This window comes from Alosa alosa, chromosome 14 (genome assembly GCF_017589495.1).
Source record: "Alosa alosa isolate M-15738 ecotype Scorff River chromosome 14, AALO_Geno_1.1, whole genome shotgun sequence".
NCBI lineage: Eukaryota > Metazoa > Chordata > Actinopteri > Clupeiformes > Clupeidae > Alosa > Alosa alosa.
This window is the reverse complement of record NC_063202.1, coordinates 8723860-8750891: the sequence shown is the minus strand read 5'-3', so window position 1 is coordinate 8750891 and position 27032 is coordinate 8723860. Positions and strand designations below refer to the sequence as shown.

The following is a 27032-nucleotide window of genomic DNA, read 5'->3' as shown; positions in this document are numbered from 1 at the left end:
TTTTTAAGAAAAGAAATGTGTTTAATAACAGTTTCTTAGGACAGTTTTACTTGCAAAGTCTATAAATTAACTTTCATCTAACACCATTAGATGTTATAACAAAACTTCACATTCCGTTTCATAACAAAAAAAAAGGAAAAACAGAGAGTACCCCACCTAAATTGATTCATGCACTGTGTCCTCAGGAAACCATGGCAACTGGACGAAACCTTTAGAACAACATGTGATACAGAGACACTCCAATAAAAACAGGTATCAAGACTATGGTAGAAAACATTGACTGTAGTTTCAGACTGAAGCTGACATGAAACTGTTGTGACAGCTCTGGACAATCGTCACATATCTTTCATCACATCACAGAGGAAAACAAACAACCACACTGTATGCCACTCAACATGCAACTTTTAGGCAATCCGCAGCGACCATGCAAAGTTATCGTCCCATTGGGGTCTGACCATGGTGGTGACTGTCTCTCTCTCTCTCTCTCTCTCTTTTCTCTCTCTCTCTCTCTCTCTCTCTCTCTCTCTCTCTCTCTCTCAGGATTCAGCATCAGCCTCCACACTCTTGTAGCTGTAGCCTTGGTCTCGTCCAAGCGGCTTTGGTTCCCTTTCCTCCCTTCTCTCTCTTTCTTTCTCTCTCTGCTCTCTCTCTTTCTCTCTCTCTCTTTCTCTGCTCTCTCTCTCTTTCTCTCTGCTTGCTCACGGTGCCATGTGTGCGGGTCAGGACTGGTCAGGGTGAGGGAGGTGCTTTGAGGGAGTTGCAGGAACCTCCTTGACTTCCGCTGCCACTCCCCTGATACTGTGGAGGGAAAGCAGAAACATAAGCTGGATCAATAGACATTTATCAAGCTCTGGTCATTCTCCTCAAGGCCTCCTGTCCAGCTGTATATTAGCATTTGCAAAACATGTCATTTTACAAACTGAAGACATGGTGAAAAGTACAGTAAAATAAATCCCTGGGAACAGATGCACAGGTCATTAACATGAAGGCAAGAACAAACATACAGTATATGCTGTACTGAATCAGTTTTATATACATTTAACTATATGTTCTGTCTTGAATTTTGTTCTCTGAAAGTGGTCGTTAAAAAAGCATTTTTTTTGTGAGAGTAATGATTCCTTTTCTGTCTCTCTAAGGCAACACAAAGGCTTTAAACAAGCTGCCTTCATGGCCATATACCCAGTTATCTACAAGGACAGAACTGCCTTCCCTTTCTCACTGCTATTTGTCCAGAGCCAGTTCCACCTCTTATGATAAATTGCCTGTTCCTTTGTTTTTCTCTCCCGCGTCTTGCCGCCACAATTATTATTCCCTACCTAAAAGGAATGTATGAATTTCTTCCACCAACAGAGAGCATCTCTGGTTCTCTGCTGGAAACGCACTACAGCTGTTTAAAATACACAGAGTTTAAAATAGGGCTCTTTTTGAAGCGGTAAGACCAACAACAATGTTTTGAATACGAGTCTAGTTGAAGAAAACTGGGGCCTGTGTAGGCAGTGCAACCTTGACTCAAATGGCCTGGGATGCACACTGCTAAATAATAGATGAGCTTCCCATCGGTTCGGCCTGGGATTTCAGGGCAATACGACAGCCAATGACCCTGCAGCAACCAGATAAAACATCAGCCTGCCTTCTCTCTCTCTCTCTCTCTCTCTCTCTCTCTCTCTCTCTCTCCTTGTACAGTACATCTTCTTTGACTGTGTCTCTTTGCTACACCACATCTGTCTCACTCACATTGCCTTTTTATTGTATCCCCCTGCCACACCGCACCGCACCGCAGCTCGTCTCCTTCCTCTTTCTGTCTCTGTCTATGTCTCCCCTAACCCCTCTTCCGTCCTTGGCCCCGTAAGTTTACCATGTTACATCAAGAGAAGCGGGAATGCCTTTGAAGCACACACAAATAACTCATTAAGCTAAGCATGAGTGAGCAGGTCAACTGTGTTCAAAACATGCCTTTCTTTTTTTCTCCCTCGTGCTCCAAATGGCTGGCAGAATTGCTTTACACACCACTTAACAGCTGCCTCCACAGTCAACCTAATATAACGTGAATATAGGTAATTTCCCAAAATTCAATTGGTCTGGTCTGGTAAGAAAGTCACTGAAATGAAATAGATTACAGAGTTGCTTGCCAGTGGCTTCCAGAGGTATCACCATTGCACTAGGCTACAGATGGGTTTGTAGTGTACCGATTTTCTGAAGGTTTTCAAGATATTGATTCTGAATGTGATGAATGATGTTTATGGTTGGAAACTGTGTGTCAAGATGCAACTTCGAGACTATGTGCCTTGCATGATGTAATCCTGCACCACAACCTCTCTTTTTAACATAGAGGCAAATTCTGTAAATAGACAATTCACATATCATGCACATGTGGGTGCTTGTGTTGAGTAAACCTTGCATTAACAAACCACAGGCTCTTTTGTGGCAGACTTCCTTAGTCATGTAAATTGATGCTAATTGTGGGATGGATCCTTGAAGACAGTCAATTGCATATTTTCTCTGATCGAATGCCAACAATTTGGACCTCATATTCATTCCACTGCCTAATTTCACATCTGCCAAGAAGCTACAAGCCCATGCATTAAAAAAGAAGAACAATTCTGCAGTCGTCCTGTAGTAGTTCCATCTCAGCTCAGAGTTCTCACATGAATAAGGAGTGCTTTACCTCCACGACAGGGTGCCAGTGGGCAATAGGTTTGCGGGGGTAGGTCAGCATCTCACTCCAGTGGTCCCGGCCCAGGCTCTCGGCATCGTTACCCACCCGACACACACCGATGACCTCATTGTGACCTACACTGTAAACGGGCCAAAAACAGAACAGAAATTGATTTGAAAAGACACACACACACACACACACACAAACACACACACACACACACACACACACACACACACACACACACACACAAACACACAAACAAGGAAAAAATGAAGACACAGAGTGAGAGAAGTAAAGGGGAAAAGGAGATTGCCAAGGCCATTCAACATCTATCTGACTGCATCCAGGAGTTCTCATTATTCTTGAGGCGTATATCGATCAAATTAGCTTATTCTGGGATGTTCAGCATCTCCACTGAACAATTTGATTGAATCAAAAGGTCAAGACTTCTGGTGTTCTGGAGAATTGCCTGTTATTCGACTCATTGTGCCCAATTTGAGAAATAAAATGTGCAGTTATCTACAGGCTGGATATATCAAATAAATCTATTGACTGTTTGCAGGTTTAAAAGCTGCAGGTAAAGCATTGATAAAACATAATTGATGCCATTTTGGACAAAGATTGAAATACAAAGAGGAAAATAGATGGACATGGCATGAGACTGACCGGTCGTAGTCCATTACTGCAATCAGGAGACTGATCTGATCGATATTCTCTGGAGGGACATCAAAGACTATGGCCTCATTGTAGACAGGATTCAGTGTGTTTCTCTTAGTGGAGGTTTTTCTCTTCTTCAGCCTCTTGCCATCACACATTAGGGACACCTTCACATAAGGGTCTGCAAGAGAACAGAAAAATCATCTGCATTGTATTGACTGGAACTGGAAACTTATGACTTCTGATGCTTCTGTGGATGTGGATGTGGATGTGTGTGTGTGTGTGTGTGTGTGTGTGTGTGTGTGTGTGTATTACCAGATGCTCCAGTGATGTCCATGGCTTTGAGGTTAGTCAGTCAATTTCTCTGTGCATTAATGCATTCTATGTGCAGGTGGGTATGTATGTATTCATGTGTGTGTGTGTGTGTGTGTGTGTGTGTGTGTGTGTGTGTGTGTGTGTGTGTGTGTATGTATGTATTCATGTGTGTGTGTGTGTGTGTGTGTGTGTGTGTGTGTGTGTGTGTGTGTGTGTGTGTGTGTGTGTGTGTGTGTGTGTGTGTGTGTGTGTATTACCAGATGCTCCAGTGATGTCCATGGCTTTGAGGTTACGAGCCTTTATGATGGTGATGGTCAAGCGTCCAGCGGTAGGCAGGTAGCAGAGTGAGAACATGAGGTCTCCTAAATCCACATTGTCCTGTGAAGCCACCAAGGACACACATCAGCATCACATACCAATGTCAAATTTATAAATGGGGCACATCTTCATTATCACTTAAATACACCTGTCAACATTCTTACTAGGGCTGTGTCTACATTGAACTGGGTACATATAAATGTGCACATTTGCAATTAAAAATTGCCATTATCGTTTTGCATCATTTTTCAAAAGATTTGCATCCACACCAGAACACCATGGAAGTGTTTGCTGTTAGTGTTGTCAGGAACTCTAACATTTATCAGTGTCATGGCAACTGCACCCCACTGTATGGTATAGACCAGAGCCATATAAAGGTATGGCTCTGGTATAGACCCTTTCAACAATAAAAACAAAAACAATGCTTGAACATTGTATTTGGGCAATCTACTTCCTCTGCATTAAGATAACATATGAAATGTTAAAAAGGAAGTCTTGTGGGGCCAACTATGATGCTGATAATGGAACTCTCTTGAAAGGGTTTTGCACCTCCGTTCTAATATTACGTCACCGTTTGTTTACAACTAGAGTGGTAGAGTGCAGGCAAGCCTACAACAGTCGGGTTGCATAGGTCTATGGCATAGGATACACATAGTTACAAATAGCTTCAAAATTGACATTTTAATATCAAATATTGACCGGGATGCCGACCACTTGTGTAGGCCCTAACCGTTGGTTTTACAATAAGAAGCAAAAAGGCGACGAACGACCGTTTAGCCATCCTCATGGTTGTGGAGGATGATCGTTAGCAGCTGTGAAGTCTTTTATTCTCAAGATGGCCTTATGGTGTAGCGTAGGCTAAAATACAACTATCTACAGTCATCCAAAATGAATTGCCAGAGATAGGCTATGAAGGGGAAAAGTGCAGCATTTTAAACATGGCAAGAATATTTTTACCGGAACAGTTTGTTCTAATTTGTCTCGTGAAATTCATGCTTATGCACATCAATCACCTATCTTCTGTCCTTCTATTTCAAGTTATCATGAGTGTATATCATTATATAATCACAACAAATGCTAATAAATGAAAACAGAATAGGCTTATGTGCTAGCCTACAGATCAGGTTTAACCCATATGTCAAAATAAACTGATTTGATCCTATGAATTGTTTCGCAATCACGCACAACTTAACACAGCAACCTCAAACTCCACTGTTGAAATAGGAGGTACTGCTTCAGTCATGTAAGAAATAAGCAGTTTATGAATTATCTTTACCCGTTTAATCAAGCCAACATGACCAAAATAACAGCATATTTAAAGGCTGAGCTAGCATAACCTAATATAGCCGATGCTGCAATGGATAACTAATAAAGAGTTTCATACAATTAATAAACTTTATCACTCACATTCTGAGTTTTTCTGGGTGGTTATATCCATGCAGATCGTCTTTAATGTTATAATATGTTTCATGATTCATGACTTTAACGCCATTAATGTTAGCCTACATGATGCTGACTGACGCTGGCTATAACTGTACCGTTTTAAAGGAGAATTCCGGTGTGATATTGACCTAAAGTGTATTGAAACATGATACCGAGTGTGAACGTATTCATGACTTTCATTGGAAATTCAGTGGAAATGCATGGATTCCAGTTTCTTCCAGTAGCAGCAACTGGAATCAATGCATTTCCACTGAATTATTTTTGGAATCTGATCCCTTATCATACCTGTTCATTCTTACTTTCGTTGCTTTCGACTTTATCGTGACTAAATTCAAGATGGCTGCAAACGCTAAACTTCGTGAAGATACTGTCTGTATAAATCGTCTTGTAAGTAAACTACCAGTGCTTTTTCAAAGTTTTCAATGTCTCGTTTTAAATGTCAGGGCCCTCGGAAGTCTCCCAATGAAGTGTGGAGATACATTGAGCCTCGTAAAATGGGTGTAAAACAGTGATTTATTTGCATGGCTAGCCCGATGCCGAAGCACCACTATTGAAAAAGCTGTTGGTAGCATCGGCTAACTAGCGCCAGATTTTGGAGTGCAGGGGACAAGCCGAGATGGGCTATGAGACATAGGTTCACACTCGGTATCATGTTTCAATACACTTTAGGTCAATATCACACCGGAATTCTCCTTTAACGTCTGCTGAGTCTACTGCCTACCAAAACCTGTCGCTGTTCAGTTAAAGTTAAATGATCAAATATTGTTTGATTTTGTGTCAACTTTCAGAGGGAAGACATGTTCCTTTCTGGCCAAATTTCACAGCTTCTAAGAAAGTCTATCCATCGTCTTCGTGTAAACCGAGTTTTGAACAGAGAAAAAAAGTTAGGCTACATACTGTACCATTAGGCTAGCCTACATGCAGGTTCTCCCATACAGATCAATGCACCAAATCAGGGCGATTTTAGCGTAATAACGTTCCTGTGACAGGCTATCAAATATTGAACAATGGGATAACGTTTCATCATCACCTTTATTGATGCCTGAAATGTTGACATTGCTGAAATACAAAGATGTAGCCTACTGAAAGGCAGCTGCAGACAACGATGTTCAATGGGTTCAACGTGTCCCTTGCCTACCAGGTGGATGTAAACAAAGCTATAGAACCTAGAATATGTCACATGAAAAACGTTAATAGGAAACTCAACTCTCCGGTTCCCCTAGCTGTGCACACTACAATGTACACTTTGTTCAATTGCCAGGAGAGTCACCAATGCCCATGATTTAGCCTATTTTTATTTCATTTTGTGTGTGTGTGTATTTTGTATTGTTTTGTGAATTGTCTTTTTTGCTTTATTATTATTATTATTATTATTATTATTATTATTATTATTATATTTTTATTAACATTTATAATTTTTTGTTATAGCCTAATTATTTCAAATAAGTGTGCTGGGTCACGAGTACGCTGGCAAGTCACGCTGCTCCGTCCAGCACCTGGATTTTTTTTTTTTTTTTACTGTTTATTGGGCCTATTTGTTAATTTGTTTGTTTTTATTTTTACTGTTTATTAGGCCTATTTGCTCATTTGTTTGTTCATGTCTGTCTGTGCTAGTTTCGGGTACGCTTGCGAGTCACGCCGCTCCGTTTAGCGCATAATTGTTTTTGTTTGATTCTCTTTGGTTGTAAACTCAGGGCATTGCTGTAAAAGAGCTTCATGTTCAGTCAATCTTGATGACAATGAAGATTTCAGTTTTCAGACCTTCAGTTTTCAGATTCCAGTTTTCAAACCTTCTCCACCTCAGATATCTTTTTCCAAAAGTACAGTTTTCAGTGTCGGAATACGCTATGCTTATGCGGACAGAAGGGCTAAACGGAGAAATAATTATGCACATTCATATTTACCCGGCTTAATGTGGATAGGACCTAGAAACGGACGAGAAACGGAGATAAACGGACGGCTAGATGGATGGACCCGATTACAGTACTCTCCTCTCCCCTGCCGGGGGCAAGGTTAATAACAACTAGTGGCCTTCTCTTGCTCCACAGAGAAAGGAGGTTGGGAGGACCAGGGAGAGTAGCTGATGGAATGGCCTGTCCTAGAGAGTGAGGAGAAGGGAAGGAAATGACAGGGTTGGGTAGTTCAGTATCTTGGCTCAGTATCTTGAGTGCAGTAGTGCAACAACAGCATCGTCCACAATAACAAGTGTAAACACATCTGACATTGTATCATACTGTGCATATCTACATTTATTCACATTTTATAGTCCTGTTCTAGCATGGGTGCCAGCCGAACTTAGTCCCGCCCACAACATTTGAGGTCGGGAAGTTCGGTCTGGCATTGCTCCGTTCACTGAAAACAATTATTTCTAAAAACTTTGGCCAAAGTTGAGATGTGGAAAAACTCATGGTTTCACTTTCATCAAGGGAAAACAGCGTGTTGCATTGTGACATTGTGATTGTTCCCTCGTTCATTTGAAATCTCTGATTGACCACCTGTTCGAGGGATTGGCGACAGCCCTTCCCAGCTGTTTATAACATGTTTGTAGCATATCAGTGTTCAACAGAATTATTTTTAAAAACGGAGGAGATATAGGCTATCAGTTTTTTCCTAATAGCCTACCCTACTATGTATCTCTTAGATTTCGCTAATGAGTGATGTATTCGATATTGACAGCACAATAACGTTTACAAAAGACCAGAAAACAATGTTAAGGCATTTGTGGAGAAGAAGGATGTTTCGTGTGTTCTTCCTACATCTCACTGTAAGCTATTTCATTGCTCTGATTGGTTAGGTCTATCCAATTGAGTGCAGAAGCATTCCCCCACGTATCCGTTGAAACACGCCCCATAATTACGTCCCAACGGAGCCGTATCAGACTCATATTCTGACTAGAATTTGAGTATGACAACATCAGGCTAGTCCTGCTGTTCTAATGCTAAGAATGCTATGGTTTTTCTGTGGTAATTAATTTCATTCAGGACACTGCAACTCCAAACTCACAGAAAGGAGATAAAGTCATAAATGTCCAGCCCTTAGCCTGGTGAAAACAAGCAGTGGAGTAACTGGCTCCAGATTATTAGCAGTTGGCATCGTCACAGAGCCCCTAATTGCTCGAGCTCCTCCAAATGAGCTGTGGTTCATGTCAGAGAATAGGTCAACATTAAAACTGCTAGCTAGCAAATTAGCTAAGCTGGCTGGAGCTTATGGAGTCTGCTGAGGGGCCCAGGAAATAAAGCACTCAGCAGATGGGCCAAATCAGATAACCTTTTCCGGAACATCTGGAGGAGCCGTGGATATCATCGCTCTTGTTTCTGAAAACTAATCTCCACACGTGCTCCTGCTGAGACAGTACAAATGTGCAGACCGAGGACTGAGACTTGAGGCACTGTGCATTTAACCCTTTGGGAGAGGTTCTGCGGCAAAAAAGTCCTGAAATGGGAAGTTGGAAGAGTCACAGAGTCAGAGTTGTTTTTTTATCAGGAAGAGACAAAAAGTCAAAATGCTCTTTACAAACGTTCACAGAGAGGCCCATTAAATTTTGGCCACTGGGCTAATCCTGCTCGCGCAGCGGGCTCCTTTTGTCTTGAAATGTCTTCGGTGTGACATTTAAACGAGTGGCAAGCACACAGCTCACCACAGGGCGGGTGAGCCGCCACACATCCATGCCGAATCACAGCGCTAACAGCAGGTGATGCGACAGGTTGTGATCTAATCTTACTGACTACATGTCGCCTTTTAATGCAGGAGAAAACGGCTTCAGTGTTGACAGGGGGACTGCTATCTCTAAGACGGACGTGACACCATACACCCACCTGCCACCTCTTTACACACACACAAACACACACACACACAGGCAGACACAGGTACATGTACACACACGCACACACACACATGCATGCGTCTTTGAGTAGGTGCATTAGGCCTGCTCTAGAGATTGTAGCACATGTATATAAGTGGATTCTTTCAATGACGGTGACAGCAAGTTCCCATCCCTTCAGGGGCTGCATCTCCCTCTGTGTGTGTGTGTGCGTGTGTGTGTGTGTGTGTGTGTGTGTGTGTGTGTGTGTGTGTGTGTGCGTGACGCTTTGGAGACTAGCCCCCTTTCTCCTTTCTTCTTTCTCGTAATAGATCTTAACACCACATCAGCTCCCTTGTAGAAAGTAACAGCTCAATTAACACATGCTCCGAAAATAACTTCCCAGATAATGTGAGACTTTCTCTTCAGACATTTCATCACACACGTAGAATAAATTTCTCAACGATCTCTTAAGACCCCTAATGCAAAGTGGATAAAAAAAATGGCAATGCTTTTTGCGAATTGCGAATGAATTCAGCTTAATCCAAAATTAGACATGTCTTTTTCTCTAGCAGAAATACAATACAAAGAGATTCATATATATCACACTCTAAATCTCCCCGAAAGCCTGAAGGACATCATAAAGAATAGCCAAGCCTGTTTAAAAAGCAGTTAATCCTCTACATCAAACTGATATGATTCAGGTATGAATACAAGGCAGAATGTGTTCCCTTTTCCAGACTGCAGGACTGTCCCTAAGCCAACCAGTCACTCAGACAGTGCTGCTGTGCCTCTGACATTTGCAGATAATTTCCTAATAGCTTCTCCGGTGGACCGCTGGGGGGCACAGAGTGGGTTGTGGCACAGATAAGAGGAGTTAGATCTGTGCTCTGCACCCTGTTGAGTCCCGCAGGTGTTGTGCCACACACACCTTATAAACACACACACACACACACACACACACCCACAATTGTACTGTTATTATTTTTCCTTCTTTTTTTTTTCCTCATCGAGAAAAGGTCACTGCGGCTTTTTATTTCTTGCAGTTCACTTGCTACCACGGTAACATGGCCCTCTGCCCACTCAGGCTGCACACAGTCTAACAGTCCAGGAGCCCCTGAAGGCTACTTAGCAGATAAGCAAACAGTACATTTTACGAAAAATGAGTTCATAAGGACTTTACAAAGATACAAATACAAAACAGTGGTCTAAAAGTAAAAATATATATATATATTTTAACTGTGCTATGGTTTTCCGAGCTTATGCCTACTACATTCTAGTAGCCTACTATGACATCTTAGCCTGGCTCCGCCTACAGTACATACTTCCGCTGCAAAGTCAGAGAGTCTCATATCCAGGCTACAGTATAATCATCTAGGGAAAAGCAAAACAACATCAACACTGTGTTGGCATCATCCATGCAAACCAGCATTTTGAGAAGCATATGAAGTGAAACAATCACAATCTGAGAGAAAACTATGCACTGCACAAAATCCAAATTACTCAGTGTGCATCTCTGGCTTTCAATACATTTTGAGAAAATGGGGGTTATACACATATGCTGCCTCTTTAGCTGAGTCCAGTCTCTTGGCACCAGGCTGTTCCTAGTCCCCGTGTTAGAATGACACACACATTGACATTTACCTTTGCAATGTGCATGGGCATTCACTTGAGGCCGAAAGCAAACCGCATATATGTCAGCCTCTTCCTCTGCCGCAGAGCTTGTTATTGCACCATTATGCATCTTTGGTTTTAAATGAATTGAGAAATGTGAACGCTCCTGCTAAGTCCAATAAGAGCAAATCCCATTCCTTATGTCATGGTCTGTCTCACATGCATCAAATGCATTTCATACGATAACAGTGCCCGCCTGAGTCAGGGTTTAACACTTACCGGTATACCAGTAAAGTATCAGCTTTTCTATACACTGGCATACTATATTGACCAGAGATTGCCCTTACAGTAGCCTTCAGTAAGTGATCTAAATAAACAGTAATTAATGTACCACAAACCACAGAGAGATGCTTAAGATGAGGAAATACATGCAATTAATTCCAAAGGCAAAAACAACATAATTCATAGGCCTTCTGAAATCCCTATTCATGCAAATCTATTCCATCGACTCATGCTGCAAGGCTCAAAATACCAGGAGAGGGAAATATGACGGCTTCATCAGTATGATTTGTTTGCAGTGGGCTGGATGAAGGTTTAAAATCATCGACTGAGTCACTTGATGAATCACTAATCCTGCGCCTAATTAGATAAAAGTCAACTCCTGTCCTTAAACCCCTTCATCACTATAGGAATATTTCTGTAACATAGCAGGCGCATGGTAAGACTCCGTAATCAGCCTGTTTTATTGCACATTATTTGGTCTAACACTGGTTGGATAAAGGTGGATTAGACGGGCTTTATTTCTTCATTCCCTGTTGCGCCCCAGGAGACTTGATGTATTAGAACATGATGTGGTAATATCTTTTGGGTCACATTTTTGAGCGGTTAGCTGTGCCGAGGTCTACTGGGAGCCATTTTGTTCTTGGCAGTGCAAACAATATTGAGAAATCTTGTGAGGCTGCGCTAAAGACTTATTTGTCAATGTGTTGCCACTGTCAAAAGCACAGAAGTGTTGAGACTATACAAGCTGAAAAGACACACATAAAGCTGCAGTTATGCCAATGATTCTGCACATGAAAACTGGATTAGTTTCAGAGATTCACAGGTACTCTATGATCAAGTCCGAAGGAGACTTGTAGATTTGAAGAATGGATCCAGCTTCTTGGACTTGACAAAGGGAGACCGACAATAGATAACTGTACTTCTGTTGGTCCCCAGAGACTACAGTAAGCCATGATATGACCAAATTCAATTCAACCCAGATGCTTAAAGGCTTCACTTTCATAATATGGACTCACAGCTTATCACTGTTTGCAGAATCCTATGAAATATTCAGCAAAGTGTGTCAGGTCTCCCTGGCGTTTCATCCGGTCCATTATGACTGGATGTGGACTAAGGAGCCATTTAAATTCTGCCCCGTTTCACACTAAGGGGCTGAATACACACTGGAGTCAAGAGGTCTCCATGGGAGACCTTGACATGATGGGGGAAAAGAGAGATGGGAAGAGAAAAGGTTGGGTGGTGGCAGGGGGTGGTAAGGTTGGGGGTGTACGGTTCCAGTGCCATAATCATTTGTCTCCACCACACTACGAGAGGTGGTGAGACAGGGAGTGTGCATCAGTCATGAATTAATTACTCTCCGGAATCATTGAGACTCACCCCTCCCCTTTGTCGCATCACAGCCAGATTTTTTTTTGGAGTGCCGTGAAATAATACAATGAAGTCACACAAAAAGTGTGTGACGTGCATGTGCCAAAAAGCCACACAATAGTGTCACAAAGTGATGATTTGGAATGGAATTAAGGGGTTGAAGAAAACAGACTTAGGTACACTTGGTATAAGCATCCAATCCAAGAAGAAAGATATGTTGAGGAGACATGTATTTTTTTCTTGTACCGTGATTGCATTTGTGATTTTTTTGCCACACAAACCTCTGAGTATAGATTTGCCACTTACGTCCACTAGACAGCACTCACATTGAGAATACAAAGCTTAAACTATGTGAACTACTAACACACATATGGATTAACAGGACAAAAAATCTGAGAAAAAAGTGTGTTAGCTGTTATTGTGACGTAGTAGTTAATAACTGAAATTACAGTCTTTCAAAGACTTCTGGTTCTACAACTAAAGCCATATTGTGAAAACAGCTGACAAAAGCTTATCATTATACACCAATTTCACCCATCCTTATTATTTCCTATTTGAAGCAGATTAGAAGGACAAGCAGAACTGATTGGACTGATTTTTATAAATGTCTCCCATGGGTAACGTCTTACCATCCATGACTGAAAAAGTATGGATGCCAAAACCACAAAATGGATTGATAGCTGTGGGCTCAAAAGGAAGGCTCTCATTATCACTGTCGTGGTACGAGTGACTACTGTCTTCATTAGCGCAAAGCCACTGAAGTATTGGATCTGTATTGACTCCAAAGGACTGCTGGGTGCCTGAAATTAATTGACCTTAAACACGAATGCTGAAAGGAGAGCAGATGGGTGCCATGTCCATTTTTAATAAGCTATGGCACATAATCAATGCTTCCACAGCTTCGCAAGACCCACAGGGAGAGGTGGAGAGCGTTGGCTCTGTGTGCACTGCTGTATTCCCCAGGGAATTTCAATATACGGTGGCTTTACGGTGAACATTTCAGACCCTAATAAGCGAGTAATTCAGAATGTGGAGCAGTACCAGTCACATAAAAGGTGGAGGCCCATTGAGAGTTTAGGGCTGAGGCCTTGTGCCCTGTGCCTTAAGGCTCCCATCAACCTGACAACCCCTTCATTTAGCTTTCTCCCCCCTGGAGATCAGATGCCAGGACCAAATATGATCCCTCCATCACTCATGCCCTCAGAGAAAGGCTGGAACAGATTGCTTGTGCCGTCATGAAATGAGAGGGGGCCATAACCCAAATCTATCAAGCCTATCCCAAACATGAATCAAATTCGAAGGCAGAGAGCAACCAGAGGCTGTGTGGAAAGATGTAGAATACCAGGTTTGATTTGGCAGAACACGGATTCAGCATTGAGAGCGATCAGCCGTTTGGCATGGGCACCATCTCAAACATGCACAGGGAAGGCAGTGTTCTGTTTAAATACAGGATAATGACAAGAACTCACCAGCACACAAGACACATTCCCCTGTTGAGTAAAGAGTAAAACCAGGAGTGGAAAAGACACAGAATATAACAGACCAAGCCGCTGAGAGAAGAAAAAGCTACGATGAGTGATGTTAAAGGACTGCTGAGACTTCTACAGATGAGAGGAGAGTCAAGAGGAGGGGGGGAGGGGGTATGCACACACGCAGTAGCTTCATCTACCATGATCACCATGGCGACTGCGTTGCAAGCATTTGCATTGTAACTAGTGCCGTGTCAATATTTTTGTCTCATTAGAGTAAAGCCTTGCTTAATGCAGGAGGCCACGGCACTGACAGCAGGGAGCCTGCACTCTTTCCATTACTTTGCATCATTATCGCTAACACCCAGTGCCTGCTCTCGTCTCAGTGCAGCCACGACTGCAAGTGCCTCACAGATGGCCGGCTCTAAAGGTCTCAAGACTTCAGAAACTCTGACTGACTGACAAAAATATCTTCAAAAGTTCTCCTCTCTGAGAGTCTAATCAGCCACCAGTGTGTTGCTGAGCAGTTTGTGTATCTATGAGGGAGAGTGTAGAGTAATTGCCGTGCACACATAAAATGTCGCACTGCACTTCATGCACTTTATGCATATTTGCTGTAGCCTAGAAATCTTGACGCACCCTAGCGGCAGCAAATGTAATTTGCAGCCAGGCTAGTCTAGCAACTCTCCGTTGACTTGCGAGCTGGAAAAATTAAACTTCATTCAGGCCAATCACGTCTTTTATGGAGTTGGTAGGCGGACTTAATTGCAGAGTTGCGACGGTTCCGCGTGAATTCCCTGCTACTTGAAAACAAAGAAGATGGATGCTGCCGCTGGCAAACAACGCGACACGAGTTAAGCTTTTTTAAGTTGGCAAAAGTTTGATCAACTAGCCAACTAGCACCGCTGGTGGGAAAACGCACGGGACTCATGAGTTGTAGCGCCATCCTATTGCGTGCAGAGGGAATTTGAAAGAGAACCATTTATCCCGCCACCTCGGATTGAGCACTGTGAATGATGAGTTCCCAGACTCTACATCTTGATCTTGATGTGGGTCTGGTTCGTCAGGCTTTTTTCGCTGCATATTACCTGTATATTGTATGCACATTGTATCTGTATGTTGCTTAACAGCCTGAAAAACAGGACCAGATTCCTTGTATACTGTATGTCGACATACTTGGACACAGGGTGCGATTTGTGTAAAAACCAGAGGGGGGGATGATTTTGAATAAGTTTGTAAACCCCCAAAAAAAAAAAAATAAATTAACGAACGATTCATAGCCTAGTAATGTCATGGCTAATAATACCCTATATTATTTTTGCCACCTTTGTAACATTTTAGTTTTAGTTTACCGTGGTGTATGACTTTAAACAGCGAGTGTGCTTGGTATGATGATCAGCTCTAATGCAGGGTAGGACTACGTTTTGACAAGCATACAAATTCACCTTGTTCTTGCCCCATCTGAAATGACTCTACTTTTGCTGCCTCCATCCTTTCTGTATTTGTTGTGTAAAAAAACGTTGTATATGATGGCACTGAAGTCTTAAGTTAGTGAATTGGCTAACAGTGTTAGTTGGTAACCAAATAGCCTACACATTGCGCTACACGCCGTGAGCTCTACACATTTTCTCTCCTGCTGATTTAGGCTCAGTAGCATTGCTGCATTATTGCAAAAGTGGAAAAAATAAATGTTTCTTTATTGTAGCCTTCAGAAAATAAATAGCCTATCATATTGCAAGTGGAAAAAATAAATGTGTTTATTGAGCCTGGACAGAAAATAAATAGCCTATCATAAGTTTTAGTTAATTGCCTAACCAGTGAAGAGTAAAGACCATGAAGTTTCTATTTCTTGCAGCTGTTAAAACACCCACTAGATAGTTTAAATACCCACCAACATTCGTTTTTGCAGTACAGATTATTTCTAAAAGTTATTTGTCTACTAGGCCTAGCCTACTGGCTGATTTATCAAACGAAAGTGCTTTCTCGTTCGTCCTCCGCAAAACTACAGGTGTTTCGGTAGAGAGCCATTGAATAAGCGATGCCAAGCAATTTCTGTAACACTTTTTGTGACATTCAGCAAATATCTCCTCATTTAATGTAAGTTCCTTCGACAATAGGCCAATACGTTCTACTCTCTACGCAGTTGTCCTCCATCTCAGTTGCATCAGTTTTCTAATTTTGAAGGTTCTGAAACATTATTATGCTTCACTGAATCCTTCTCGTTTTCTTTCATTTGTCCAGCTAACTTTTCCATTGAAACTAGCCATTTATGATGGATTACACACTTGACATTCTGAAATGTCCTGCACGATCAAGGCCAAATTAAGTTATCCACCACTGTGTCAGCAGCATGAGTGCTGACGGCAGACGGTCGCGTTCTGATGTCAGATTATTATGTAGGCTAGCCTACTAGACTGTTCTCACGTTGCAGCGCTTTACTTATATGAAGTAGCATTAATCAATATGAGGGGCAGAGGGGGATAAATGTTGTCCCCACCGTGGATAAAAATAATTTAGCAGAGGTAGGAAAACCAGAGGGGGGGAAATCCTCACCTTCCCCCCCTACAAATCGCACCCTGCTTGGACAAAAGTCCTCTGATTCTGATGTCGTAAGTAAGTACTGTAGGGGTTTACTCACCGAGGACACATATTGGATCTCCCTGCAGAGCTTTGTCTCCCTGGGAAAGTCAGCCAGGTCCAGGAAATTGTCCACCACCACCTGGCCAATGATGTCGTGGCGCGAGAAGCGGTCAAAGTCGTAGATGCTGAAGTGCAGCTTCCTCGAGGGCAGCTCGCCGTAGGCCACAGGGAACAGGAAGACCTCGTCGAAAATGGGGTTCAGAGTCTTACGGTGCACCTTGGTCTGGTGCTTGGTCTTGCGGTCAGGAAGCAGGTAGATCTTGACGTAGGGGTCCGAGGTGCCCGAGAAGTCCTTGGCGGGCAGGTCCTCCGCGCGGTGGATCTTGACGATGAGTTGCTCAAGGTCGCAGTCGAACTTTAGGATGAAGTGCAGGCGGCCGCAGCCCCCGCCACGCCCACTGGCCCGGCTCTCGTCGCCCTCCAGGGACCGTTGCTTGTACAGCTCGGGCTTGAGGCGGCCAAGGCTCATGCCGGTCAGCGACTCCTGCCGCTGGAACTGCGCCACGTTGAAGTCCGGGTTGGACAGGTTCATCTGCCGGCGGATGGAATTATTCCTTTTTTTCCCATCAGGACATAGGAGAGGAGAGAGAGAACAGGTAGAAGAGAAGTTAAATGGCTGGGGTTTGTGGGGGGATTGATGGGGGGCGGTGCGGATAGAGGGAGATGAGAGAGGATCAGCAGGTGAGAAGCCACTGCATCGAGCCTCCTGTTCATTTTGTGGATGGATGAGTCTCATCCGTCTCAGGTGAGAGTACTCGCACCTGTCTGTCAGCGACGCCGGCACTGCTGCGGAATCCTTAAACAGGGAAGTATTTCTAAAGTGTGGGAAAAAGTGGCACTCCTGAAGGTAAAATGAAGGGGAACGCTGACGCCAGGATGGAAATTTGAAATCATAATAGATTGATATGAGGAATGGCGGGGCAGGGGGGTGGGGATGGGTGGATGCGTGGGTAAATGCTGCAGCACATTTTCACTGTTTTAAAATTAGTTCTGTTCACTGTCTGCATATTATCTGGGCTGATTTGGTGAGTGGAGCGGAACATTGTGGCTGGAACTTTTGGCTTCAGTGCAAATTGACCCCCTCCGGTACTTCCTCATAAACGTATCGCATCAAGTGTCCACAGCACAGAAGTGTGAATGATTTGACAAGAGTCCACGCCATACACTTGACTCAGTGGAGGGACTTCTGACCTGAAGATGGTCTCAGGCCTGAGAGATTGTGACAAATGCTTCTCTAGGGCTGGGAAACAATATATGTCAGCCCAAACTCTTTCATAGCTACAGTATCTATTCGTTGCCTTTCACTTGTTCACTATTCTTTACTGCTTTTCACTGTGGCTTTTAGGTTTGAATACTGACATTTACATTCCATCAGCAGCATTGCGGTACTGCAGTCTCTGGAAAAAATGAGAAAGGAGAAAGGGAAAAGAGACCAGTGCACACTTGAATATGATCATCAACTCATTCCAATGTCACTCAGCAATCGTGAAATGACATCAGAAAAATGTGCACTGGTCTCTTAATTTTTTCGAGCTGTATCATTATATAGTTTAATATATACTGTATATATAGAGCAAAACTCTTGCTTTGACCCACACACTGAGACCTGAATTTTCTCTTTTCTTTCCCTGGTTATTCACTAGCGTGACCCCACTTGGATGCTAAATGGTAAAACTCAAGTCAGCTTCACTTAAATCATGCTATCTCCACCAGCAATGTGTTCGGCATCATAAGCATGGCATTAGTAGTATTAGTCATTCTGGGAATTCGATCATGAGAGTGACTGACGCAGTACTGACCCGATCTCTGTGTGGGACGTGGAGCGCACAGACGTGGACGCTGGGTCGGTGGTCTGCCTCTGCATCCGCAGGGTCCCGCCGTGGATGGAGTTCTGCCGGCTCTTGCACTGCACCTCCAAGGGGATATCAGGCGAGGTGTGGCTGATCTTCATGGCTGCCTCCGCTGTGGCCGTCGGCGTGGTGACCGGCGGCGGAGACGACGGCACCGACGGAACGGCGGTGGTGGGCGCCAGCGATGGCGTCGGCGTCGTCACCTTCACCACAGAGCCGCGGGCGCAGTCCCTCCTGTCGCAGACGGCGTCCACCTCGGTGTAGATTGCCTGGGGCTGAAGAGGGGGCTCGGGGTGGCTCTGGTGCTCCTTGGTGGCTGAGGAAAGGCCTCGCTCCCGCCATGGTATCCAGCAGAGCTTCCAGGAGACAAAGAGGGAGACGCCGAACAAGGCCAAACCACAGGCCGTCACCACCAGAGATAGCAGGCTCACGGACACATCTGCTAAAAGAAGATTAAAGGGAAGGCAGTTCTAAGACACCAAAGCAACTTACAGAGACTTGCAGCATTAGGGAAACTGAGCTGACCACTTGCAAAGACGCAGCACTAAATGCACCCACAGAGCAGAGGCGTCGGACTGGGGGTGAAACCAGTACTGGTTACTAGGGCCAAAAGGGGAGGGAGGGCCCTTGAAAAGTCTGGAATGTATGCATAAGGGGGGGGGGCATGGGGGCCCATTAGGACTGCCTATGCATAGGGCCCACTAGTAACATGTACAGCATTGTACAATACTCATACCAGTGAAAAGCAAAGGTGTACCATCACACAGGTGTGACGGGAATGTTGGAAAATGAACGTTCTAAAGGATATCTGGGTTCATTCAGAGCCATATAGATAGATTCTATCTAAAAGGCTCTGGGTTCATTGAATTCAACATAGAATTTTAGAATCTTGTTGTGGAACGGAATCTTATGTTAGAATGTTCAAAAACCCACACCAAAGATCATTGATTACTCTTACTCTGATTTAACCCTCTCTGCCCACGCCTTTAAGGGTTAAAAGGTTGTTTTGTATCTGGAGTTGCCCATTGTTCACACCCATCTGCTCTGGTCAGGAGGGTTGAGGTGCAAAGTTTCAGAAGCTGTGGTGTAAACTTTTATGTTAATGCCCTATAAAACATTCATGCCAGTATCACTGAGGTTAATAACTTGTCTGAGCATACATTTGATTTTTTTGGTAATCAAACAAGCAATCAGTGAGAAATGAACACATTTTGGATGTTTGTTTGATACAAAATTAAATGAGAAAGACTTTTTGATTGGAACAAGCAATTTATTTTTTCCTTCATTAAAATCATTACAGCATGAAATGTGCATAATTTGCACAAATGCTTTAGTTGACTGAACAGAAATGAAACCTACAGTCCAAATCAGCTAAAGTACACAGTATCCTTTGAAAATATCAATGAATATCAAGGAGTCAGCATAGCCAGTCGTCCTGCAATATTCCCACCAGTGATACTTTTGGGAGTCCCCGGCCTCCCTTCCACCCTTGTGAACAGTGGACCGTCTGAGATAGCAGACATTACTGCGGCTTTTTCAGAGTTTGTTCAGATATCCTCTGCTGCACTCCAAGGCTGACTCACAGTCCCCAGACACTTTTTTTTTCAAAATAACTTCCACGGATGAGTGTGCCGTCACCCCGCGTTTGACTTGCCTGCGCCGCGGCAACCACAGCTGCTCTTTGAACACTGGGCTGCTGTCACCATTACAGTGAGTTATAACGGATAGCAGCTCTAATGAAATCAGTGTGTTTTTAATTGAAAATTAAAAAAGGCTACTAACAATTGAATACAGGATCAGTTTGTCAAAAAGAAAGTGAAAGAAAAAAGCAGAAAAGTAATCATTCAAATGTATTATTGGCATGTCATGAAGGAACATGCATATTATCCAGGTGGCATATGTGACACAGTTGCATTTAGAGGGATCTGACCCAAATATACTCAACTGTTGATTAGAAAAGAAGACGTAAACCACAACCAAATGGCAACATTCTAAAACTTCAAACTTCTATTCCTAAAATCTGTGTCACCGGCAGGAGCAGAATTCATCTGATGGAAGGCTGAGGGAAACACGCAGTATTTGGAAACACACTTATGAATAATCTAACCCAGCGCTGCACTCACAGCCTTGCAGTCCTGCAGGCGCGGAGGCACATGTTAGCAGATAAGCAAGAAGCCACAACAACATCTCTGAATCATCTCTCACTTCGCTTCACAGGGAGCGGTGACGATGAGAAGTTCCACGCAACATTTTGTGAAGGGGGTAGCCTCGCTGGCTCAGTGTTCTCCCTGACGTCTTGAACCTGAGAGCTGCAGGGATCTTTATAGGATTGTGACAGGGGTTAGACACCAAGTGGAATAAAATGCAGATTTGTATCCTCTCCTCCTCTATGTGAAGGGGACTTTAAAAATTCTGAATCCTGCCACTGAACTGTAATTTCTCACAGATGGTGCCAAGGAATGGAGTGCAACTGTGCTATAATGACAGAATTAGTTTGAGTATCTTTCATTTTGATGTCAACTTATTTATTTCAGGCCATCAACCACAATTAATTATCCATCTATTTGGACGCCTTCCCATTTCTCATCCAGGAAAAAACAACCAAACGAAAGAAGTGAAAAAAATCAGAAAGTGCTTCTGCAATTAATTTTTCTCTCTTGTCAATTAAGCTTCGTTTCTGTGGGTGCTCCTGGCCTCTATAGAGACAGAGGAGGATGCTCAGCAGTTTGTAGACAAGTTTTTACCATCTGACAGAAGACATCTGCCTATTGTCTCACTGCCTGGTTCAATGAACAGTTTAGATTGAGGAATAAAGATTAGATACATCCTCGACACTCAGTTAAATAACCAAAGGGTAAGTGTTATTGGAAGAAAAATAGCAATCCAAATGAATGTGTGTACGCAAGAGCATGGGAGGCCCAATGCCTTTGATTCCAGTGGAAATTTACTGGGAGGGTTTGCTGCATTACATATTCCCTCAGAATCTAAAGCCCAATACAATATTCACAGCTCTGGGCTTTCATTAATGAGGCCACGTTATTTTCCTGCAAGTCAAGGAATAGAAGACTTGTTTGCATATATACACATGCATGTGTTGGTCTTTGTTTCCACATATCCTATGGTTTCCTCTGTATTGCTGTACAACATAAAAGTGCATAGTTAATTCATGAACATTCTCCCATGATTTCTCCCTACATGTCATGGAACTGTTGGTTAGGTATTCATTATACCTGTCACTGTCCATACCTATGATAAAATGATCAGAATAAAAATAAAGTAATTTAATTAATCAGTTTGGTTCATTCTATTTGGTTATATTATATGTGGACAACAAGTTGTGCTGAGACTCTGATATATTTCAGTAAAACAGAAAGTCTACTCATTTCCATTAAGACTTGTGACAAAGGTGTAATATTCTATGTCATTATCCACAACACTATTTAAATTCTGACAGATTGTAACAACAGCAGTTTCAAACTTGAATCTGTGGCATTTGACATGGTATACAATTTACTTTTCAACCTCTCTGGACATAATGTTTACTTTTTTGTATCTTATATATGGAGAGGCAGGGTCTTTGACATCCATTCAATTTTCGTTTTATTCCTTACACGGAGGCATGTCTCTCCTCCTGAAGGTATGGACAATCATAACTGCATTCCAGATGAGTCTTGCCTTTGTGTCTTTCTGCTAGACCTTGTGAGTGGACCGAATGTGAATGAGAAAGCTGGCAGGGGCCTTTTATTGATCATCAAAGAACTAAACTGACATGTGGGGCATCAAGCCTGGAATCCAAAAGATAAAGACGCTTGTTTGACTCCAAAACTCTCCGGAGATGTTGGTGTTAAGGAATGTTTATGGTGTTTATCTGCCTCCATCTTTCCATTGGGGCGGAGAAGAGGACTGTGGGCGCCGTGTGTATCACACCAGCCTTAGTGCTGCTGACAGTTCCTACAGGTTTGTGGAAACATGAGACACAGTCTTGCACACCATTTCTTTTTCTTTGCCATAAGTCCATTTTCTTTCTCTCACAGCAATGAAGAGGAATGACCGAAGAATTTGTTGGTTGTTGTTGTTTTCTGAGAGCCCATCATGAGTGTGGAGAGGGGCAGGTCTGGGACGCCAGATACCACTGTTGAGCCTTCTGAGGGTGTCGTGGGCTTAATTTAATGAAACACCCATGAAGGAAAGTGCCTGCTTGATAACCCCTGTGAAATGCTCTTGAAGGCTGTTCTGTTGGTGATGTTTTTTGCCCACAAAGGATAATTTGTTAGTGATTCTGTTTTTGATAAGGTTTTGTTTTTGAATGGCTGCTGTGTGAAATCCCCTACCTATAGCACTAAGAATGTAACATCTCTTCTGTGTATATTTGAAATTACTCTCTGTGCAGTCTATCAGATACTGTGCATGTCATGTTGTAGGCAGTCAACAGGAGGTCAAACAGTATCTTGTACTTTGGAAGTATCTTTGGTATCCTCAGACAGCTTGATAATTCCTTAATCATATGGAAATATATTTCGTAGGTCGTAGAAAGACCACATCTTTTTTTTCACTGATGAAATTTGATCATTGTCCTTCACCTTCATTCAAACAGTGATTAATCTTTCCCAGCCTGTGAGGGAATGATGATGGTGGGCATTATACAGGTCAGTTTCTGTCACACAGCCACTTACTGACTTTGACCTGATTTTGAGAGATGTGTTTTAATTTCCCTTGGGGTGGTCATTACAGACCACATTCAGCAACCGGTATACAGTGTGCACACACACACACGCACACACACACACACACAAACACACACACACACCACCCCCAGCATGTACATGAGTGTGTATACTGTAAATATCTGTGCCACACATTTGCACTACTACTAGCACAGCTGTCTGGAGGCATCTGTTTTCTTCATGCCTGACTTGGAAAAGTCTTGGTCACAAGCAGTCTCTTGTGTCTCATGGTGCTGCTGGAAGGAGATATCTGGTGGCATCAGTTTCCATTCCATATGAAAATACTGTTGTTTTCAACGTGTACGGAGCAGAGAGGTACAAGAGAACACTGCAGGCTGGCAGGCAAGCCTCTGCCTCGTGTGGATTTGACATGGCTTGCGGATTTCAATATTTTCAAGGGTCTCTCTCTCTCTTTCTCTCTCTTTCTCTCTCTCTATCCTCTCCGTCTCCATCTCTACGTTCTTTTGATCCATCTCATCCAAATTGAAGAGGCATTTCCCAGCTGTGGTGATTTATTAAAAACCAGGCCTGGGGCTTTGGGAAAAGACTAAGCCATTGTGGATCTATGCAACAACGTTACCTCCCACTCACGGCTGTCAGTATGGTGAGGAGCATGTAGGTCTTTCAAATAATTGCTCAGCACAGGAGCCTTTATACAGGCATGGAATGGGTATCGAACAGGGTTCAGGTCGCCTTTATACAGGCATGGAATGGATATCAAACAGGGTCCAGGTCAGGCGAGCAGAAGTCTCACAGCAGAACATTTCTGTGGGGCTTTTACAGACGCCTGGAATTAGTAAAGAAAGACAATGCCTCATATCTCAGCTACACCCTTGTCTTGGATCTTATCTGTTTACATTTCTTCTAAGTATTATCTAAAATTTTAAACCTTTATAATCAAAAATGTATGCCAATGGGTTTTATTTACACTGTCAGAGATGAAGTCCAGTATCCGATCCATGAATATACTTACACAATTATATGAATCTGATTGTTCAAAAGGATTCATTTTTGCAATAGTCATTAGTGCTTATTCATGGTTGTCAGTACATGTTACCCTAGTGCCATTTCAAGTCCCTCTAATTCCAATTCACAATGACAGGTAGCTAACAGGCATTCCATCCCCCCATTCCGTCTTCTTATTGGTTTTTAATTGAACTGAGAAGGCGCCTGGATACTTATAGTAGGCTATTTTATGAAACACCATTTAGACCCTTGAGGATGTTCTGTGTTCGTGCAAACGGGTTCGTGGGCTGGTATCACACTGACCTGTTCAGAGTCCGTCTTTCCCAAAGCTACCGCAATGCTGCTGTGTTCTCACTTTGCGCCTCAATGTCTTCAGAGTTAATCTTGCATGAGAGGGTGACCAAAAAACTCCCATCTGTACTGCTGTCTCACTTCCGCGACGAAGACAACAAGATCACACGCTTACGAGCGATAAATGGGTCACGTACTCTTCGGGGAAAACGTGTATGAGAGTGCATGTGTGCGTGCATGCGTGCGTGTGAGTGTGTGTGTGTGTGTGTGAAACAGAGTTTAAAATGCTATTCATTCTATATAGTTTGTCATGCTTAGGCTACATAATGGCGGGCAGTGCGATATGTCACTCTTGTGCTTGGGACGCTCTTTTGCCTAAATGTCCTTATTCGCAACCAACGACAGCGCGCTTTCATTTGACTTCATTTTCAGAAGCGCAGCAAGATGTAGTAGTAGTACTTCTACACTGATACTGAGCTACAGTATAACCTAGCTTATCTTTGCCAGTCATTATTAATAACGCTTCTATACTGATACTGAGCTTAACCTAGGTAATCTTTGCCAGTTGACTCCGTCCTTGTTCTCTCTATCCTTATGGAAAATATCAAATTCGGCATATACAGTAGGTCACAATTTCCATTGTTTGCATGAATGAAATTAAAACTGATTTTGAAAAGTATTTCATAAAACGTAAAGCGGAAGGCGATGGCACAAGTGTTAAGCGGCACACCCGCTATCACTTATTGGAGGGATGCTAAAAGTCAATGCAACAAGTCTATTGTGATTTAAATTGTCCGTGCATGCATGTGTGTCCTTTCGTGATCAGCATCATTCAAGTTATTACTGCCGTTTACTCAATAAATGGGTAAAAATGACTTTTTGACTTTATTTAAAAAAAAAGTGATTTTAAGCTATAGGCTACATGATAGCACAGAAAAGACAGTACCGGCACTGCAATATTCGAGCATCAGACACCTACCTGAGTCGGAGTACCTCGGTCTGGCCAAGTCTCGGAAATAGTATATGAAATCCAAACAATTATCATTTTGTACTTCGCCCTTAGAGCAGAGATCTGACAAGAGTTCTAGTGCCTTTTGACAAATCTCGTCCTCTCTGTCTCCAGGCATTTCCCACGAGCATCCTTCTGAATGGAGGGGCTCCTCGCTCGGCAGCACCGCACCACTCCTTCGCCGGAACAGACACCAATTCCCACACTCGTTACCAGCCAAGCTGCATCTGAGACTGCAGATCACCACATTGTTGCTCAGTGCCGAGTGTAGCGGAACAAGCGGTGGGAAATCTTTTTTATGTCTCTTACAAGCTTTGCGATCCCGAATATCCCTCTAAGTCTATAGATTTGAAGTTGATTTCTCTAATTTAGTTTCTTCTTCGCTGCATCTCATACCGAAGTCCCACACGAAAGTGCCACTGGTTGATTCCGCATGCACACACACTCTCCGCACCGCTTTGCGCTGTCTGTTCTCAACGCGGTGCTGAAATGACTGCGCTCATGTCGATTAGCAGTGCTTGCGTCGCACACTTTTTTCTCATTGAGCTTTCCGGTGTTTCACTTTTCACACCGATCCCCGGTCTCTCCGTCTATGACGTACAGCCTCAGCAAACAAGTCTCCAACCCGCCTTCAATTTACCTTGCGCATCATTACGAAAAAGATTAAGATATCTCCCTGGATTATAAACAACCATCAAACTTAATTAATTTTAGATCGAAGTTACAGGAATAATTACTTGTTACTTGTACAATGTTTAGCTTAATTCATTAGCTTCTTGGCTTATCCAGACAATTTTTCCTTTGGTTTTGGACATGCCACAACTCACAGACTAGACAGTATATATATGTATGTATATCTATATATATATATATATATATATATATATATATATATATATATATATATATATATATATATATATATATATATATATATATATATTATATATTTTATATATATATATATATATATATATATATATATATATATATATATATATATATATATAACTGTGGCAGAGCATCTGTTACCCTAACAGGGAGAAATATGTTTCAATTTATCCGCGCGTGCAAACAGATGCTACATGGTTTTGCCCTTGATTAATCCATTGCCACATGATGGGGAAACACCCTCTCCTATTGATATTCCTGTCTAATATCAAGCCTGTTTTAGTGGAGGTTGGCAGAAGCCTATTAAACGTAGGCTATAGTGACTTCTTTCAGTAGCCTGCATGCAAAATTAAGCAGCTGATGGAATTAAGGTGTAACTGATGCATATGGCATATGCTTATCATTGGTCCAGAATGTAATATACTCTCTCAGAATGTAATATATAATATATATATATATATATATATATATATATATATATATATATATATATATATATATACTCTCTCTCTCTCTCTGCGTGTGTGTGTGTGTGTGTGCTTGAATATGCACATGTTCTGTGTCCATGGATGTGTGCAGCATGTGAGCGAGAATGATAAGAACCACCCAATATAACCAAATCTAATCTTGACACACTATGGATTGCAGATGCAATACAGCGCCAGCCCCTCCAGCCCCTCTCTGGCCTGAGGCATGGACTAGCAGTAGAGGAGGACTGTGGAGGAGAATGGGAGTGG

At 42.7% G+C, this 27032-nt stretch overlaps 1 protein-coding gene across 2 annotated transcripts; it reads right to left on the bottom strand.

The window, feature by feature from the left end:
• Window positions 1–25965, bottom strand: syt9a (synaptotagmin IXa). Of its 2 annotated transcripts, none has more exons than XM_048263694.1 (7): window positions 25375–25965; window positions 18364–18856; window positions 16563–17118; window positions 3889–4009; window positions 3326–3497; window positions 2666–2795; window positions 1–798 (listed from the first exon to the last, which is right to left on the bottom strand). In XM_048263694.1, the coding sequence occupies exons 1-7, from the start codon at window positions 25520–25522 to the stop codon at window positions 730–732; spliced, it is 1689 nt and encodes a 562-aa protein (XP_048119651.1). In that variant the 5' UTR covers window positions 25523–25965; the 3' UTR covers window positions 1–729. The 2 variants fall into 2 exon arrangements, with proteins under 2 accessions (XP_048119651.1, XP_048119652.1); XM_048263695.1 differs by having other exon boundaries at window positions 18364–18853; window positions 25375–25964.
• Window positions 25966–27032: the final 1067 nt, after the last annotated feature.